The 21,772-nt window shown below is 33.0% G+C and overlaps 2 protein-coding genes across 2 annotated transcripts; both read right to left on the bottom strand.

The window, feature by feature from the left end:
- Positions 1 to 509: 509 nt before the first annotated feature.
- LOC143596932 (cardiolipin synthase (CMP-forming)-like) lies at positions 510 to 2,979 on the bottom strand. The gene is made up of 8 exons (XM_077075586.1): positions 2,530 to 2,979; positions 1,745 to 1,811; positions 1,568 to 1,642; positions 1,422 to 1,473; positions 1,237 to 1,322; positions 1,078 to 1,152; positions 883 to 977; positions 510 to 757 (listed from the first exon to the last, which is right to left on the bottom strand). Exons 1-8 carry the CDS (start codon positions 2,967 to 2,969, stop codon positions 664 to 666), a joined length of 984 nt encoding a protein of 327 aa, XP_076931701.1. The 5' UTR covers positions 2,970 to 2,979; the 3' UTR covers positions 510 to 663.
- Positions 2,980 to 9,710: 6,731 nt separating this feature from the next.
- Positions 9,711 to 17,100, bottom strand: LOC143596929 (phospholipase A I-like). The gene is made up of 19 exons (XM_077075583.1): positions 16,768 to 17,100; positions 16,573 to 16,683; positions 15,880 to 16,027; positions 15,666 to 15,744; positions 15,428 to 15,581; positions 14,625 to 14,831; positions 14,293 to 14,538; positions 13,953 to 14,115; positions 13,605 to 13,865; positions 13,404 to 13,525; positions 13,151 to 13,312; positions 12,893 to 13,076; positions 12,574 to 12,710; positions 12,159 to 12,297; positions 11,864 to 12,067; positions 11,364 to 11,775; positions 10,527 to 10,743; positions 10,326 to 10,415; positions 9,711 to 10,151 (listed from the first exon to the last, which is right to left on the bottom strand). The coding sequence occupies exons 1-19, from the start codon at positions 17,098 to 17,100 to the stop codon at positions 9,711 to 9,713; spliced, it is 3,810 nt and encodes a 1,269-aa protein (XP_076931698.1).
- Between the last annotated feature and the right edge of the window lie 4,672 nt (positions 17,101 to 21,772).

Below are 21,772 nucleotides of genomic sequence, written 5' to 3'. Positions count from 1 at the left end.
ATTTACTAAGGTGACCCAACTCACAAGTTCATTTTTTTTTACAACTCTTTGCACAACAGTGTCTTGTAAAGTGTAAACTTAGTGGATACTCTTTTTGTAGGTGAGAAGTGATCAACTTTACATTTATAGAAAACTGAAAACATAAAATAGTTCTTAAATATAAAAATATACCATCAACAAAATAGTAGTCGATAAGTTGTCACTAACACGTGACATGTGAAGTTGTGAACCGTTACCAAGTTATGTCAGGTGATAACAAGTTATGTCAGGTGATACCATTCATCGATAAATTGTTTATCCACGTCATATTTTCTAAAATATTTTACTTTTAAAATTGGAATCCCAGGCAAACATACTTTTGACTTCATTTCACACTATTCTTACTGTCAATAGTAACTAATTTGCAGCAACAGTCAAAATCTCATCACTAATCAGAAACTCATGAACCAAACAAATTTGGGAGCATAACCATTTGTACCAAGTAAAAACCAACTATAACAAATTAAGAATTTAAAAAAAAACTAAAATGAGTGAAATACCCTCTTAACAACAATATAAGTCACTTATTCCCACTAAAGTCCCGAAAGTAGTTGACAAGCTCTATATGAAGAAAAGAAGTCATCTACTATTTACCAACTCATCAGTTTGCTTCACTATCAAACATTACCATTTCTTTTTAACAAAAATCGACCTGTTCTTCAGATGTTGTATACCGTAAGCTGCAGTCGACCCCACTGTTGTTGCAGCCACTAACCAGCTGCATTGAACCAAGAATCAACCTTTAGAGATCACCCATTTTATCCCAATCCAACCCACACCATAAGTGACTCATCCCGACCCGACCCGCCAATCTTGACAAAAATGGAGCTTAACTAGAAGTACCTTAGGTATGCAATGTATGACTCGGTTTCCTGAGTACCAAACTCGGGTTGCAAAAGGGCCCCTGTAACTAAGGCTAGTTGGAGGCATGTATTAATCTATAATAAGATACCGATTAGTAAAGGGTATTCAATATTTATCCAAGACTCACGAACATAGCCCAAAAAGATAACTTGACATTCTGAACATTATGTTTACCTTACTGATCATTAAAGGTTCAACTTTCTGCGGGCGGACACCATCAAGATTGAAGAACTCAGACCAACTCCTTGACTATTGCAAAATAACATTAGAAAACGACAAATAATTAACGGATTCAAAGCCATAAATAACTAAATTTACTTGAAAACAACCCACCTTTGAACCCAAATGACTAGCCCTTACATACACAGCACCACCAACTAAAGCAAGATCTCTGACCACCACAAGCGCAACTAGTCCTGCTGCATAATCATGAAGTCAATCAAAGATTTGGGAAGATATCGGGTCACCTACGGTCAAAAAAAGAAAAGGGGTGTGTGGGGGGGGGGGGTCATACTTACAGTGCAGAAGACCTCTTTCTACCATCGCCAATGCAACAGATCCAATTAAAACCTATATTAACAAGTTCCCATAAATTTTAACGGACAATCTAACCATGGTATACATATTACAGCTTTTAACATTTCTGCTAAGAAAAAACGCTTACTTTGTCAGCAAGAGGATCAAGGTAAGAACCAACTACAGAATTGATTCCCATTTTTCTAGCAACATATCCATCTAACTGCAAAATCAAACAAGATTCTGAATTACAATGTTCCGATCTGCGGTGTGCTTCAGTGGTTGTTACAGGGCATGAAAATAATATCAAGTGTCGTACTCATACCCAATCTGTCGCCCCCGATACAGCAAGCCCAATAAATGCAGGAATATACATATCTTGCATGATCATCCTGCATTCAACAAGTTATGCTTTGACTCACAAATCTTGTAAAGCAAACTGGAATTTAACTAAATGCACTGCAATGGAAAGAAACCCTAATAATACAAAATCAATAACTATGATTAACAAAATCTTAATCATCCAACATCTATATGCATTCATTTCGTTCAATTTAATGTTCATCTCTAACAATAATCCTCTTGAATTCAATAACATGTTAACAATCAAATAAAGAAGCGTGCGCCGTATGCTTTCACCAAATCAGCATTTTTAATTTAGGGCTGGCATAACAGATCAAACATGACCACAATAACTAATCGTGTCATTTTTTCCAACCACGAATCTCTTTAAAAACAGGTCATGTATCTAAATCAAAAATCCGAGTACGGCGGTATAAGGTAACTAAGGCATACACCATATGGTACGTAGTTGATTAATTGCCATTTGGTCAAAACTGAAACTTTATATATATAAAATTTGGTATTTGTTTGAAAAAGTTGATGCAAATTTCAATCTGACTAATCTCGAGTAATCGCTAGTGGCTACCCCAACGCCCGACTAGCCTGATATACTTAATTTTGTTAGTCATAATAAGGTAATTAAGGTTTAACTATGTCTTAAACGTGAACATTTTAAGGTCAACCGTAAACTTTTAACAGGTCGAAATCGCCTAGGCTAACTTTGAAGTAGATAAATAATAAAATGCACAAAAATAATAATGGTAATACCATCCAAGAACCGGGCCAGAAACCAATCTAGTCATGGAAACAAAATTAGGCCAATTGACAAAACTCTTTACCAATACATCGCCTCCGAACCCCTCCGAATCGTTCCGGAGACTTAATTTGGGTTCGGAAGCAACCGATCCTAACCCTAACTTAATCGGAAACTTTGGCTCTCGGAGTAAATCAAGGGGGCGTAGTTTAGGGATGGATACGACGTCGTATAACGGGGTGGCTGATTGGAGAAGCTTCCATGGAGGATAAGAGAGGAAGAGTGGGCCGTTGAAGTAGGAAATCGAAGGAGAGAGTAAGTTTGTGGAACGAGAGAGGAAGATGGAGGACTTTAGGGTTCGTAGGTTAGGTGTGGAGGTGAAGAAGGTGGGTGTGGTTATAGTTTTAGAGGTGGTTTTGCTGGCGAGTTGTCTCAGTGATCTCAGGATGGCCATCGGTGCCGCATTGCAGTGAAGAGGAGACCAAATTTATTATTAGAAGATTGATACAAATAGGTTTTTATTATTATTATTATTATTTGAGGAACAAGAAAGATGGCTGACACGTGTGGGCGCATTTCCACGTCAATGTAGACTCTTACCACCCGCTATGGGACGCTAAACATCACCATCAGACGCTCTTGGTGGTGGGACGTCGTCACAACGGCCGGCGTGGTTGCATGGTGAATGTGGGTCCCGACCCTCAACCTCGCCATCCTCTTCCTATTTACCCTCAACAAACTTCCATCGGAGCCCTTTTTTTTCGGCAACCCAGAATCACGTCCTTTTTCTAAAAGCAAAAAGGAGGGAGGTTTTTTCAGCCGGAATCACTTCCTTTTCCAGCCGTATTCCGTCGTCGGAGCTCCGGGTTCTCCGACTTGCGGCTAGTAGATTCGTTTTGTCGGTGATCTTCATGTTGCCGATGATATTATTTTTTAAACGTATTATGAGGTTTTGTGGTTTTATTAAGAGAAAAATTAAAGGGACTTTGAAACTCCCTCACCATAGAGGGGGCATCATTAGGCGGGGTTTTGATGTCCTCCAGTGCCCACATGGCGTTGACATGGCACTGTGGAGGGGCTTCAAAGCCCCTCACCAACCATAAAGAATGGTCTAGCATTGTTAAGGTTCAGTTGCACCTTGTTCTTGATTTTTTTAACCAAGGAAAAGAAAATGAAATGAAAGGGAATGATAAGAAAGGGAAGAGTAGGAAATTTTAATTAATTAGGTGTGTTCTTGAATTGGAAGGAAATTAGATGCAATGAAAGGATAACTGTGTTATCCTTAGTAATCAACCCATTTTTATAGGATAATTTATTGAGAAAACACATCAATTTAATCTCTCATAACTCATCCTACTCATTTCCTTTCCATCCTAAAAAAACCTCAAAAACACCCATTTTTTAACTATCCTTAGTTTTCCTTTCATTTATCTCTTTTAAAAAAATCAAGAACAGGGTTAGTGAGAAAGTGAAAAACACAAATAAGGTGTAACACTAACTTTTATAAAAACTTTGATATGATAATTTTGTGTTATATATTTCAACTTCTTTTGTATTAAAGCTCTTTGATCCTTCAAAAACCATTCTTCGTCCATATCCTCAACACATTCTCTAATGTCTTAATCACAATTCTAATATCACTTAAGATAATCATTAATCAAGTGTTTAAGGATATGTATATGACATATAATATAGTTTTCAGTGATAAGCTAATGATATTTCAAGTCACACTATTAAAGCCAATATTTCTTTTAGATTGAGTGTATTCATTTATGTTTATTTTATTATTTTTTTCTTAATTTTTTAATTATTTTGTTAACAGTAAGGGTATTATAGTAACTTCACACCCATTTAACTGGGAAACTTAACAAGCCATCCATGATGCGGGAGCGCTATTGATGACCATACATGTAATTTTAGAAAAGTGGGGGGCATACACGTAATTTAAGCAAATCATAGGAAGCCCCAAAATATAAACGATTGACAATACACATGCAACTGTCCGTGTGCGTGTCAAAACATATTATGCATGCTTGCAATGGGTTAATGCCAAAACAAATAACTCAAAAACTTTGATGCATTGCTAGTTAGCGTCAAAACACAAATTTGTAAAGGGTCATCGCGACATACTTGTTTATAAATGTTAGCTGAAAAATAATGGGCAATGATATAGACATGTCAACATGAAAAACACTATGACAAAAATATAATACACGTAAGGATGTGCCTAACCTATTTCAACAATGCATTTTATTTCTAAGGTTTGATTCAATGTTATGACTAGGTTTTACACAAACATAGCACACCACACGTCTTACCAATGACAAAGATGCAACGAAATTTGCACGCTTGATCCACGTGTTCCAAGTCGTTTTCATTGGTCCTTATTTCTTAACGTTTTGCTTTAACAGACAAAAAGAAAATAGAAGAAAACAGGAAAATAGAATGAGTTTTACATGCCACATCATAACACATAAAGAAACCAACAAACCAATGTAACTATTTCTACTTTTTTTCGTAGGTAACAACACACATACCTTGCGAGTAACTCCAATAATGTAACACTTCATGTTATTTTTTCGTGACGAATTGCACAACTTAGGAAATAAAAGCAACGCTAATATTTTTAAGAGAAGACGAGTCGCGTTGATGATGATGATAAAGATAAAAAAACCTTTCAAAACCCCAAGGTCAGTAATTATATTGACACCCACTAAAATACTCATTATTTAATTTAAGGTTGGAACATTTTATCCTTATGCCGCTCACAACGGATAGCTTTATTAAACATGAGAATGTTACAATAGCATCTTTAAATATAAAATTATGCACTTCACAATCTTCTATAAACATCTTACTAATCTATTAAATTAATACAATTTGTCACATGTCATTCTACTAGGCTATCCATATTGGCTTTCATATCACCAAATTTTCATTCTAAGAGTCTCTATTATGCCGCCATGTGTCATCTCACACACTATTTTTCCACCATCATTTTAATCATTTTAATTTCTCTCTCTCAGCTTAATTACTAACTCCACCATCTTCTATATTCCAGTAATGTATATCGAGATTAATCGTTTACCGGTAAGGTTATATATTATACTTTAATGGTCAACAATGTTATATGATTTTCCGGCAAGGTTATATATTTTTCCGGCAACATCATATTTTCTTCCGGTTATTGTAGATCTAACCTTTTTATCTTTATTTTCATTGTTAATGTTCTAAATCAAAAACGGTGATGAAGCTAATATTTGTACGTATTTACGTTATTCCGGTAAGTTATTCTGATAAGTTTTTCGTTTATGTGTTATATCTATAACAACGGGCGTTTTATATTTATTTGAAGTTTAATATTTTTCATGTTCTTTTGTTATACATGTTTTTCTTCTATGTTCTATATAAATCAGCTTCATCCATGTTCAGTATCATTATTTCATTTTTCCGGTAAGACACATTTAAATTATCCGGTTATAAATTATAATTCTAATATTTCATAATATCAATGCTATAACAAAACTTTATTATTTCAGGTAATTTACCCGATTGATTTACGGAAAATTTGATTATAGTTTCTTAATAAAAAACGGAGATGTCATGGTTATTATCATTATTTGTTATATTCCGGTAAGACATTTAAATTTTTCGGTTATAAATTAAATATCAAATGTTCCATAACATAAACATTAATATTCTACTTTATAATTTCAGGTAAATGCCACGAGTCATACAATCTAATTTCAATTTAAATTCTACGAAAAAAACCGAGATACCATAGTCATTCTCATAGTTTCGTTTTTTCGGTAACACCTTTAAAATTTTCCGGTTATTAATTATAATTAAAATACTCCATAATATCAATATTAATATTTGATTTAATTATTTCAGGTTATTAATACAATTGATTTAGTTTGACTTTCCTTATTTGTCTAGATAACCGAATTAACATGAATATGGTAATTTAAATACTTTAATTATCTCAATCACACTTTAATTAACATCAATATTGAATATTTAATTTCCTTATAAATAATGGTCCATAATAATAATGATTTGACTACAATATATTATTTTATATAAATTTAAATTTTGACTAAAATTTAAAACATAACTTATATTACCGTATTTTTATAATTTACAAAACTATTTGATTTCTATTTATATTCTAATTTAAAAAATTTATTATCGTTATAAATTTGATCACCATATATATGTATATATAATGGATATATGGTTATGATCTAATAAACATTAATATTCTACTTTATAATTTCAGGTAAATGTCACGAGTCATACAACCTAATTTCAATTTAAATTATACGAAAAAATCCGAGATACCATAGTCATCCTCACAATTTTTTTTTTCTGGTAACACCTTTAAAATTTTCCGGTTATTAATTATAATTAAAATACTCCATAATATCAATATTAATATTTGATTTTATTATTTCAGGTTATTAATACAATTGATTTAATTTGACTTTCCTTATTTGTCTAAATAACCGAATTAACATGAATATGGTAATTTAAATACTTTAATTATCCCAATCACACTTTAATTAACATTAATATTGAGTATTGATTTTTCTTATAAATAATGATCCATAATAATAATGATTTGACTATAATATATTATTTTATATAGATTTAAATTTTGACTAAAATTTAAAACATAACTTATATTACCGTATTTTTATAATTTACAAAACTATTTGATTTCTATTTATATTCTAATTTAAAAAATTTATTATCGTTATATATTAGATCACCATATATAAGTATATATAATGGATAGTCATAAAATTTATCACGCACTCAAATTTGACCTTACATATTTAAGGTCAATGTAGGTCAATGCTTTAAATATGGTAATTTTAAACAATTTTGGTATATGATTAACCATTAATTTATAATTAATTGTCCATAATAATAATAATGATTTGACTAAAATATATTTTTTCATATACATTAAAATTTTGACTATATTGTTACATTTTAATAACTTGATTTTAGAATTAATGATCAATAATTTAAATAATAAGTTGACTAAAATTTTCAAAGATAAGTTATATTACCTTATTTTGATAATTTACAAACTATTTGAATAATTTATATTCTAATTTCAAAATTTTATTATCGTTTCTATTTATATTATATCTTACATAATATAAGATATGCAAAACTCGGCATATCGTTTCAAAATTTTATTATCGTTTTTATTATTGTTTTTAATTTCAAAATTTTGTTATCGTTTCTATTTATATTATATTTATATTATATCGTCAACCAACTTTCCATTTGTTTATATTTGATCATTTTTAATTACGCCTAAATGTTAAAATTAATGTCTAAATATAAACCCCCAAATTAATAATTTCAATCTTCTATTCGAAATTCAAATTGGAATCATCATTATAAGTTACTTTTAAGTTACTAAAAATATAATAAGTTGTTGCTTAAATACGAAATTTAAATAAATCATTTCGAATTTATATTTAAATTTCAATTTTTAAATAGTCACTATAATTGCTTAATTTATGGTTAATAGTCATAACATAATTAAATCCGATAAGTACGTAATTTTACAAATTAAACACACACTTTTAAAGTTTTCCATAATTTTCAATCTCAACAAACTTTCCATTTTTTATATTTGACCATTATTATTATGTCTAAATGTCAAAATTAAATTCTAAAATAAACCTCCCTATATCGATGTTTCAAAAATAAAAAAACATTTCCATAATTTTTTGAAGTTGACTAATTAACCATTTTTTAATATTTTGTAATTATTTCGAAACGTGTTGTGTTAATTTTAAAAGAGTATCAAATTTGTTCGGTATGAATTCGTGTCGTCACAAGTTATTTTTAAGTTATACTATATTTTTAACTAAAAATGCACATTCATTTTTCATCTATAAATAATTTCGTAACCAAATTTGACAAAATATCAAATTTTCGGTATGAATTTGTGTCGTCACATGTTTCATCTACATAATACGTTTAACAAAATTAATATTATCTAATCCTATTATGTTTTAATTTGTTGTCAAAATTTTGAATTTCAAATAAGAACAAATTAAATTCTTGATTGTTTTTACAAACTATTTTTGTTAAGCAGTCAATAAATTAGTTTAAAACGGATTTGACATTTCCTTAATAAAAAATTATATTTTAAAACTTTTTAGAGTTAAATATATATTTTTTTAATGGGTCAGCTCGGGTTTGATTTTCCTTTTAACACACACACACACACTTATACACACACACACACACACACACACACACACTTATTTAGCAACCGATTTTATGATAAAGTTGATCTTTCCAAAGTTATTTGAAAATTCATTTATTGTAAAATGTTTTTAAGTTTTGAAAGTTTAACAAAATATTAATGTTAATGATTTAAAAGTTTGTTGCAAGATTGGTCAAAAATGAAAAATAAGTGTTTAAGATGAGTTTCTTTTGGTAGAATGTTTGAAGAAGTTTACAATTTATTCTAATAATAGTATTATTTATTATAATATATTTAATTTGGATGCTATTGTTTTATTAAATTTTCAGGTGGTGAAGCAAAATGAGTTTCTTTTGGTAGAATGTTTGAAGAAGTTGACGGTGGTTTAATATGAAAGAACATGTTTATGTCTTTTGTTGATGTTTTTATTTGTTCGGTGTACATTAACTTATTGTAACTTTTAACTTTTAATATATAGACAAAGTAAATGGTTGGTGTTTTGGTCTGAAAGTTTGACGAAGTTTTGTGTTGCTTGAATTTGTTATTTAAATTTATTATGTTTGTTGACATGTTTTTCCACCTGCTTGTTACGCGGGTATATACCCTAGTTACACAATATTATAGTTATAACCAAAACATAAGCTGACTATTTTAATTTTTAACTCATTATAACGTTAAAACGACATCATTGTATTCGATAATCTTTTATCGACTACAACCACCAAACTCAAACCAAACACACATCTGCAAATACACTCCAACATTGTAAACAAAATTGAGAACCAAACATTACAACAATCCCCAAACTAGCCAATATTCTTCTTTGAATTATTATTGAATTTTATAATTAAATAATATATCAACCGTTATTATAAAATATAAATAATAATATTGTTTTTCAAATTTCGGTTATAAACACTTTCCCGGTATAATTTCAGTGTTCACATAATCACATCAGAGCATACGAGGAAGATGACACGAGTACCTAATCGACCGATGAGACGCAAGAGCCTGTCGCAAAGCGAAATCAACTCGATCTCCTTTCAAATGCAACGACTCATAAATCTCGCATATAAACTTGGATTCTTCTTCGTCGTCATCCTCCCAAACTAAGGCTCCTCGGTCTGTACCCGGAGTCATGTTTTCCCAATCGCTCATAGGGCTTGCGGCTGCCAGATCCTCGTCTTCTGGTTCCTCCACTCCAATCTCGAATTTAGCTAATTCACTCAAATCGCAAGATCCGTAGAATGATGTAAACTGGTACTGCGTCTCTTTGGGCTCGGTTGTAGGGCATATAACGGCTTTAGCACCCGAGTCTAGAAACGCCTTTATTAAGGCTGGAACCGGGCTGTAACAGCCGCTGTATATTATTATCCTGTCTCTCCAACCACCAACCTGTAAATTTTCATATTTTTAGGGCCTTAATCAAGTATCGATAACTTGAATTAATCACAAAAATCACGTCTTTGGGTTTAATATAACAATTTCAGGTCATTTTGAAAGATGCTTTATGGTATAACTTAATATGGTTGATTGTTTAACAAAACATTTGTAAATTCGAAAACATACCATCCAGCGAACATCTGCAGGAGCCAAGTGCATAGAAGGAACCGTCCTACGAAACATGTAAGCCCCAATTTCTTGATCATCTTCATTCACCTTCATCCACACACAATTTCAACACGTTTACTTATGATCATGACCTGACTCGACTCTACCCGTTTTGACCATATACTGAACCCATATAACCCGCCCGTTTTGACAGCATACCTGAATCTGGCGTCCTATGTAGCGATGTACAACAATCCCTATCTGGAAGCAAGGTCTACATGCTATCAAATCAGCAACAGTAGATATGTTTGAAATGTGTGAAAATTGTCTCCTTCTATGCCCTTTTAACATTGACTGAAAACTGCATTTCACATTTTGCAGAAATTTGTCTGCCAGTTCACCCGGTTCGGCTACCACAAACACGTCATTTTGCCAGCTGGAACAATGGTAGAATCAATATATTGGATTTTAGTTTTAATATTCACTTATTAACTAAACTTTTTAAGAACATGAACCAAGTAGTCTTAGGCTTGTAAACGAAACGAATGAATATGAACGGTGCATATTCGTGTTCATCTAACTTTAATGGCACAAACGACTGAACACGAACAACTAAACGAACGGGTTTTTCTCGCTCATGTTCGTTTGTTAAGAAAATGAATGTGTTTGTGTTCGATAACAGTATAAACGAACGGCTCACGAATGAATAAAACTGAACATAGATGAACGAACATATTAAAAGTAGATGCGACAACAATAAGCTGGACCTAAAAAAATGTAAATGAATATATTAATAAAGTTAAAGAACGAACATAAACAAACGTAAAGTAACAAGCGTTCACGAACATAAATGACCGAACGGGGCTGTATTCATGTTTGTTCGACTATTAAATAAACGAACTTCCCGTTCACTGAAAGTTCGGTTCGTTTACAAGCCAGGTGACCCTGACATTTTGACCCGTTACCCAACTTGACCGTTTTACCCCCTAAAACCAAGACTATTAAACAGTTTTCCAATATGCAAACTGATTGTTACAACAGAAATCAATAACTAACCTTATTATTGACCCATTTGTATCATTCTGAAGAGCCAAATGAACAACTCCAACATGTTGAGAATTTTGCAGCTTATCATGCAACAACCGAATTGGGACCGAAAGCTGTCTAGGTGCAGTTGGTGAATCTGGGGGGCTACTTTTTGTCTCAAGACTTAAATGTGATATCATATTATAACTGTAAAGATGTGGGCTTGATGAGCTGAACAACGGAGATGCAAATGGTGACGGAAATGATGTTTCTGGTACCAGCTTAACCGTTGCTGATGTCATCACATCCATAACAGATAGTTTTATTCCATTTTTACAACAAAATGTGTCAAGTGATTGAACATGATTAAAAGTTTTTGCAGCATTCGAAGCATTTATAAGTAGAACGTTACGTCTCCAACCTAAACAGGCTCCGTTATCACCTGCCGATTACAAGAATGAGAGGTTAATGTTAACCGTGTTGGGTTTTTATTAAATTTTTGTTAGTAAATGTTTGTTATATAAAATTACCAGTGCATTGACGCTTCGCCTTGGACAACTGTGGAGAGTGTAGATTGTCAGGAACTTTCTCATTATTATGATTTTGTAACAATTTTTCGCACACGTTTTTGAAAGCCGAAGAATTGTTTTTGATATAATCGCTGGTGGCTGCCTCCAACTTAAGCCATACTGTGGGATCGGTCTCGTCTAACTCCATTTCACAGCGTTCATCAACTGCATAAAGATGACAAAAACCTTTACACACACACACACATAAACGCGCACGCACAAACATAACACACAATTTCCATGTTAATAATGCCACCTGGATTGAACCGAAAATACTGAATATCGGGAATCATGGAAAGCAATGTGCTTAACATATCTTCTATGCGGTCGATTGAGCACGCACTTTCAACCAATACTTGACCGGTGTCCAAATAACGCCACCCACCTTTTCGAACCTAGAATCAAACACATATAAAATAAAAATGAAAATATAGTTAGTGCATGTGTGTATATATTAGACAAAAAAAAGTACTACAATAATTATTCATAAAAACCAACATACTGTTTGATGTTTGAACAACTCATGGAAAATGACAGCTTGGTGATTTTGTCAAACCAATATGTTATGTAATGAAATAGGACATTGTAAATGATGTTACAGAAATATGCTTATACCTGCCTAGATTATATGTGTGTGTGTATATACATAACTTAGAGAGAAGAGAGATTGCCTTAGTTGGAACAGTACAGCAGCCTATTGAAACTAAGGTATCAATTTTTGCATCTGGCCATAAAAGTTGTGCTTCCCGTATAGCAAATATCGTAGGGTTATTTGCAACAATAGCACCATCTTGCCAACGGAATACACCTGCACATATGCCACAGATTTATGAACAAACTCAAACTCATACTTCATGGTAATAAGCTTTTTAAATATGTCACACTTCACCTCTACTTTGCTACACTTGGTTGACCTGTTTTATTCTTACCATATTTCATATAATAGTTATATCTTAAATTCCACCTGTACAAGGAGTTCATGCATTATACCATCAGAATAATCGTCAAGATAATATGGAGCTGCAGATGATGCGCGTATAGCTTGCCATATATGATGTCTACAGCTTCCCATGTGAGTACCGTGTTTATATCCAATTTGAGCACCGTTAGAGGATGTTACCGACTCACTGTTTGCTGAAATTGTCAAAGGAGCTTCTAGTGTGCCAGCAGGGTACTATATTATTCAATATGTTATAGTCAATAATATGATCTGTATATTCTAATTAGCACAAAAGTAAGTCACTGAACCTGATAATTACGAAATATAAACGGCTGAGCTGGCGCCATATTGACTAAAGTTGACACAACAATAACCTTTGGAATCCCTTTTACTGCTGAGTCTATCAACAGATCTCCATCCTCTTCCGTATATATCTCCTTTAATAATCTCTCAAACTCATCCGCGCTGTGCTGGACATACATAAAACATAGTAGTTTTAGCCCATTAATAAACTGTTAACTAGTAAATATATCAAGAAATTAAAACGTGAAAATTGCGTACTTTAGATCCATGTATAACAACTCTATAACTTTGCGATGAACTTTTATAAAGCTGATCAAACTTCTCTCTCCAAGTTGCTGCTTCATTATCCTTTGGAACGTGTTCAGCAAACACGAGTTTTCCTATAGTATTATACACGCAAAATCTGACACGACTATCGAGAAAAAACATTTTGACAAGTTATCTAGCATTCTAGCTCACCTAGACTTTTGTATATGTCTTCACATTTTTCCAATGACATGAGTTTTATTCCAAGAGCAACTGCAAGCAAGCCTCCGGTTGATGTGCCGCAAATAAGGTCAAACATTTCATGTATCTGTTTGCCTGTACCCTTTACAATTTCCTTAAGAATTTGTACAGTTGCAAGACCTTTCATACCACCTCCATCCATTGTGAGTATCCTCAGTCCTTGTTTTGCCACCTGTCTTCCTTTTATTGAACGCCTCAGACTCTCGTTCTCCCCTATAGTCGTATATTGTTACACGATTTAATGATGTAAATCACTAATCATTATATTATTATGTACAGAAAACAATTACAGAAATTAACCTAGAATTGCTAGAGCACGAGCTGCAGCTTTTCTCACACGTAGCTCGGATGCAACCGTACGTTGCAAAAGAAGATCCCTTAAACTTTCAGAAGCAACGAGAATCTTCCGGTTTTCTAAACAAAAGGCTAAGTTCCCGATAGCAAGTAAAGCGGACCTTTGAACCTAGGGATGTATAAAACAATTCAGATATTGCCATTGAACGAAAGAGACATGTGTTCATGTTCATTAATTTAACTAAATGAACAAATTTTTTTTTGTTCATGCTCGTTCGTTCATTAAATTAAGAGCTTCCTGCCGAACGATTCACGAAAGCTTCACCGAGAGTTTGGTTGTGTTTACCTCTGGATCGTTATGCACACATAACAACTTCAATGCTCTTATCACATCCATATTCATCATTTTCTGGGCCACCTTATCAGAAATAAACCCTAACTTTGCCACAACTTGCAAAACAGATTTCAGTTCTTGAGGGCCATCACATTTCAAAACTCTTTGAATCGGTTGCATGATGTCACATTTCATCAACTCATGCGACACAGATACATCTGATGCTAATAAAGTAAGTGCAGAACAAGCCTGCTCAACCTGAGAAATTTTACAAAAACTTATGAGTATATTATCTTAAAGAGAAATAGACAATATATACTATGTGACAAGAAATTTCAACTAACCACATGATGATTTTCACTACTTATCATGCTTATGAGTTGCCGTATTGCGTTTTCATCTTTACCAATAACTACACGATTTCCTTCATCTTGAGCTATCTTTGCTAGGGCGGATGCAAGCAAAGGATGGTGGCATGATGAGTAGCGAAATATTAAGGCAAAAAATGCACTTAGCTTGTGTCGTGAAGCGAAGTAAGAATTATTCAACACCTGCATTCCATCTAATACAAGTTAGGTTTATGATAGTGTTGATCTGGGTGTGTTTTATCTCAAATGATCGATTTTAATGTAGGCTTGTAAACGAACCGAATGTTCAGTGAAATGTTAATGACTGTTAGGAAGTTCGTTAATGCTCGTTTATTTTATAAACGATTAAACATGAATAAAAGGTTTTGTTCATTTGATTAAACAGACAAACATAAATGCATGTTTTGTTCATTCATTTCCGCTCGACGCTCGTGAACCGTTCGTTCATACTATTAATGAACCGACATAAACGAACATGAACACGTTCATGTTCTTAATGAACAAAGATGAACAAGAAAACCCCGTTCGTCAATTGTTTGTATTTGATCGTTTGTTCACTTAAAGTTAAATAAACGAACTTGTCCTGTTTGTTTTCGTTCAGTTCATTTGCAGGCCAATTTAAATGTGTCAAATTGAAAAGGTTAGCCAAAAGGAGAAAGGATCAAACACGTTAAAACTTGAAAGTTATCCGAAGTCTACTTTTATTACATAAGACCTCTCAAATCCTTTTTTTTTAACAATCTTAAAAAGCAGGAAAAAAAAGTTTTAACATATTTTACCTCTATCTGCACATTCACTGATCTTAGATAATCATCTGCAACAATCCGGATGTTTGCAAGAGAAAGGTGACGGAGTTGGTGCAAAGACAAAATTTCGGGAAGAAATTCAAGTGGATTACCAAATAGCCTAAGAACCCGTAACTCAGCCATCGCCCTAAATTATAATAATAATAGGATAAAACATCAGATTTCAACTTATGAACATGAAATGAAGATATATCATAATGTAATAAATGACCTGAAATCAAGAAGAGGACAGACTAGCTTATTGTGTTCAAGTGATAACTCCACAAGTCCAACACACCGCCTGAGTTCAACTGTTTGTTGTTCAAACAAAAAAGGAACATGTCACAAGCTGTAAATCTGTCATATTACCTACATAAATTGGAGATGACTTCTAAGGAAGTTGCAGGCAGAATGACATCAGAATGAGAACATGAATACAAGCTTACCTGGTACAGTAGCCAACATGTTGTAGTCAACTGTGAGTACTTTAAGGTTTTTCAAATCACCAACTTCAGGGGGCAAACTTAACAGCTTATTGTTATCAAGATATAGCTTCTCAAGAAGTGGCAGTTTAGTCAACTCTACTGGAAACACCTGTAGATTGGTTCAATAGTTAACCAAAATGAGTAACAATTCTAGGTTTGACCTACTCAAAATGTGCACTTATTTATTATTATATATAATGCATATGTAACTAAACATTCACAACCTTTCACAAACAATTGTGACTGAAAAGCACAAGGAAGAAAATGGATTTGTTATCGGTACACCATCCTAAAAAAGTGTACACCAGCTTGCCTGTCACATCATACGGCATGTATGACAAAGTGAGAAAGGTCATACGCCGGTTAAATAGCTTTGCAGTGGCCACATCAGTCATTTGTTTGCCGGTAAACAAATCATATGAGTTATATGATTTGGCCCTCTTACGACCTGTATGACCTCTTTTTTCGACCTGTCATACAAGCCATTTGACTTTCATAATTCTTACGGCCCGTATGATAGGGCAAAAAAGGGCTTACGACCATATGACTTGGTCAATGATCACATTAGTCATTTCTATAACAGTCAACAAATCATACAAGCCGCATGATTTGGCCCTCAAATGACCCGTATGACCTTTTTACGCTCCATCATACGGCCCATATGGCTTTGTTAGTGGTCACATCAGGCATTTCTTTGCCGTTCAACAAATCACACGAGACATGTGATCTGGCACCTTTTTTCGCCTTATTTTTCGCCCCATATGACTATCAAATATCAATGTAACCCATATTTACAAGCAGTATCACGCGTTATGGTGTCTGGGTAGCACATAAAATAAGAAAACTTACAGACAACCCGCAACTATAGACGCTGAGAACCGTAACATTCATCCAATGATCAGCACATACTCTCACCCCAACACCACCACCACCACCACCATGACCCATACCCGAATTACCCGACTGCTCAGCTGCAAAATCCGATCTCAACAACTTAGTAACAACACCCATCCCATCATGCTGTTGACTCGACCCTCCAATACGCGACATAAACATCGCCCTAAGCGGATCCCTTTGCTTCACAACCTCCATGCCCAAACTCACCAACTTCCCCTCCCCATTATCACCACATTCACACAACCTAATCACCACCGTATCCTGTGGCAACGGCAACGCTACCATCACCTGAGATTGGAGCTGTCATTTTTAACTGAAACCCGAACCCGAATTGAAAAAAAACCTGAAAACTCCTAACACAATTAACCCGAACCCGAGCAACGCGAACCTTAAATGGGTTGGTAATCGGGTCACTTTTTCACAGCAATAAACCCGAACAACCCGACCCCGAAAACTCGAGCATTTGCCTTTTTTATAGATTTGTTCTAGTTAGGAGTCTTTGGTATTTGAAATATTGTCAATTGATGTTTGAATTTTGATAACATTTTCTAGTAGCATGATGAATTTTGATGATATTTTGTTAAAGACATATATATTTTTTCATTTTACATCTAAACCAGAAAACCGAACAATGTAACCCGAACCCGAATAACTCCAACCCTCGAATCACTTTTTCCTAGCCAAAAACCTGAACAGTTATTGTCTTTTTTATATATTCGTTATAGTTAGGAGTCTTTGGTATCCGAATTATTAAGATGTTTTGGGACTTTTGAACTTTATTGCAGTGGCGTAGCCAGAAATATTTTTCTATGGGTTCGGAAAATTTCGAGGGACGGACGATTGATTGTTTATCACTTAGATTTGGGTTTTCTACGGGTGTGATGTTGAAATTTCTACGGGTGCGATGTCAAAATACACTAATATATAACACTAAAACAAAAATTTGAACAGGTTCGGCTGAACCCGTTCCCCTAAAGCTGCCTACGCCCCTTCATTATCGTATACTATCATATTGTCAATTGATGTTTAAATCTTGATGACATTTTTTAGTAGCATGATGATATTAATTTTGTTAAAAAAACATATAATTGTTTTCACTTTACATCTACACCAGAAAACCGAACAATGCAACCCTCGAACAGTTTAAAACCCGAACCTGAGATTGCAGGCGCAAGGCGACCTGCGTCTCGTCATCATTGGCGCTCCAATGGAGATCAATTCGAAAGCCTATCTCGTGATCATTATTATTATTAACATTATCTGTGGACGGTGATCCGGGAGAAGCTGGTTTCGGTGATGATGATGATGAAGACGGGCGGGTTTGATCGTCTAAGGAATCGTCGGGACCGTAATACAATGACAGATGGAAGAGATCGGAGAGTCTCTTCCAGCCTAATCCCCATGACATTATTAACAAGGAATTGTGTGCATGCACCAACGACGATCATTGATTTGAATTTTCAGACCGTTCTTATTTGTGTGAGAGTTTGTTTAATCGAAGCGTGAATTGAAAGATGGTGTGGAATTGATTTGATTGTTGGAAATTTTGAAGGATCGGAAGATGGTGACATTTGAAACCGTAAGTTGGACAGCGGAATAGGTGTTTACGTTAAACGTGAGAATCAAGTAGAGTAATTATATATATAACTAGAGTAATTACAATTACTCTATGACAATTACTCTACTTATATATATAATTACTCTATTTGATTCTTATGTTTAGCACGTTAATTTCATTTGTATTTGATTCAAATCCTATATATATATATATTTGTTTGTTCTAATATTTATTTATATTTTTAATTTATATATTTTTTATTGTATGAAAGTTAATAATATACTTTTGGTTTGATGATAAATTGTTTCACAAATAAATGAGATGTTATAATCCGCGATTTAAAAGCTATGTGGTTTTGATGAGACCCAAGACCCGTTTATTTTTTTACTATGAAATTGGTTTTTTAATTATAAATAATATTTATGAAAGTTAATAATATACTTATTGTGTAATGAGACCCAAGACCCGTTTATCTTTTTTACAATCAAATTGATTTTTTAATTTAAATAATATATATATCTTTTTTAAAATAAATAAGATATAATATAAATAAGATATAATTTTTTATTATATCCTATTTTATAGAATTTTTACATAAATAATTTGGTGAGAATAATTTTTAATTTAATGAGATGTTATAACCCGTTTAAGGAATATCTGGGTTTGGTAAGACCCATACCCGTGAATTCAGGTCAAATGCATGAGAAACCTCTATTTAAAAATCAAGCAAATCTGGTGACTCCAAAAAAAGGGGGAGCGACCACATCGCAACACCTATAATTTTTATGTCTTCGTTTATATATATTGTATTACGGGGGATTGTTTAAATTTTTCGTTTCCAATATTGTGAATGTATTTTTTTAGATTTTAGTTTATTTATTGTAAGAAGTTAATAATATACTTCAACTTATTTTAATTAATTTATGTCGGGTTTGCTATTTTTTTTAATGAAACGTTAAATGAATTATTTACTTAATTTTTATTTATTCGTTTATGTTCATTTGTTATAGTTTGGATATTATTTTGCGAAACTTTTCATTTAAGTTACACTTAAAAGAAAAAAAGAATCGTGTAACTAAATCCGTATTGAGAAATTCAATTAGGGTTTGATTACGGGGTTTGTTTTACATTTTACGTTTCTAATGTTGATATATTTTTATTGTATTTTAACTTTATTTATTGTATGAAAATTAATAATATACTTAGGGTTTGATGATGAAAGGGTTTCACAAATAAATGAGATGTTATAACCCGTTTAAAAGCTATCTGGGTTTGATGAGACCCATGACCCGTTTAATTTTTTACTATAAGATTGTTTTATAATTATAAATAATATATTTTTTTTAAAAAAAAATTGGATATAAATATTATATTCCTATTTTATTAGATTTTTATATCAAATATTTGGTGAGATTAATTTTTAATACAATGAGATGTTATAACTTACAACCCGTTTAATGGCTATCTGAGTTTTGAGAGACCCATACACGTGAATTCGGGTCAAATGCATGAGAAACCACCATTTACAAATAAAACAATCTGGCGCTTGAGAAAATATAGGGAGTTTTCGTTTATATATATACTAGTTTTTATCCCCTGTATTACGGGGCTGTTTTACATTATTCGTTTTTAATATTTAAATATCTTTTTGGAGTTTAATTTTATTTATTGTAAGAAAATGTATAATACACTTAGAGTTTGATGATAAAAATGTTTCACAAATAACTAAGATGTTATAACCCGGCTTAAAAGTTATCCGGGTTTAGTGAGACCCAATACCCGCTTTTTTTTACTATAAAATTGTTTCTTAATTATAAATAATATCTTTTAAAAAAATCATATAATAATTTTTAGTATATCCTATTTTATAGTATTTTCACATCAATAATTTGGTGAGAATAATTTTTAATTTAATGAGATGTTATAACCTGTTTAAGGAATATCTGGGTTTGGTAAGACCCATACCTGTGAATTCGGGCCAAATGCATGAGAAGCCTCCATTTAAAAATAAAGCAAATATGGTGACTCCAAAAAAAGGGAGAGCGACCACATCGTGACACGTAGGATTTTTGGGTCTTCGTTATATATATATTTGATGAGTATCATTACAGAACTGTTAAATTATTTAAGAACTTGAAGGAACCCTTAAAAACTAATGTTTTTTATAAAAAAATTTTGTATGTTAATGTTATTTGAGTTTAGTTTTATCATTTTTTATATCTATATTTAGGATTACAATTTTGAAAATTAGTTTTTATACATATCTATGTTTTGTTTTACACATATGTATATTTGTTAGTACATAAACTTTACACATATGTAAACTTGTGATTAATATATGCAATCAAAATTTTTATATAAAATATGATAAAACTACTCTTAAATAATGTTAATATATAAAAATTTTTAAAAAAATGTTTGGTTGTTTAGAGTTCTTAAAAGTTCTTAACTTTATTAGAGTTCTTAAATGATACCAACCCTATATATATATATATATATATATGTTCATATCAAAATTTAACCCGTCTCATGTTTTTTGGTTTAGCTAGCGTTCGTTGTTCAAAAAGCTAGCGTCCGTTATTCAAAAGAAGAAAATAGTTGGGTTATGATTTTGTAATAATATGAGGTTTTTTTAGTTATGTCTATTTAAAATATACGGGATATTTAAACCAACTCTATATATGTTTTCGTATGTGATATGAAGAAACACGGATCCACCCCTCAAGGTCTAATACGTTAGTCCGAGGGTAATGGATGAGTATTCTACATGATGGGTTATAAAACCTTCTTGGGGCAAACAAGTGTAACCTGCAAAACAGAACAGCGTGAGCTCGTTACGAGGAATGGGGGGGATTCTCTCGTAACCACCCTCTGGCGTGAGAATCAGTACTTGATAGTACAAGGTAATATAATTTGATAGTGATAGCAGAAGAAAGTATATGCTTTACCATTTGGAGGTTTAGCGATAATTATAGCCGGAGGAGAGAGAGTGTGGCCAACCACCTTGTCAGGTTTTTCACCAATACTATTCCCCACTCGTGCGGTCGTGGTGGTTGGTGGAAGTTGGTGGGCATCATGGCTTTTTGACAAGGACGTAATTGTACTGTTTGTACCGTCATTTATGTGTTGTCCTATCCCCATTGGTTTGGCGTTTATCCCTATGTGGGTCACCATCTTTTTGTCCCATGCTGGTGGGACTTTTGCATTACAATTCCCGAGGTGTTAGAAAAAGGTTATATTGGACTCCACTATTCGCGCCATTCACTACGCCCGGCGTTAGTGATTTCCTGGCGCCTAGTGTTCCGCCAAGCGTATGCAATTAGTTTTATACTTTGTCAAATGGTGGGTTTCATACCCTACCTCTACAAGTCCCCCTAGTCCAGAGTCTCCCTTCTTTCA

Source organism: Bidens hawaiensis, unplaced genomic scaffold (assembly GCF_021521415.1).
Source record: "Bidens hawaiensis isolate Kalapana, Puna unplaced genomic scaffold, B.hawaiensis_p1.1 tig00047389_1, whole genome shotgun sequence".
In the NCBI taxonomy this organism is placed as follows: Eukaryota; Viridiplantae; Streptophyta; class Magnoliopsida; order Asterales; family Asteraceae; genus Bidens; species Bidens hawaiensis.
The sequence above is the reverse complement of the archived record's forward strand: the minus strand, read 5'-3'. Positions and strand labels throughout refer to the sequence as shown.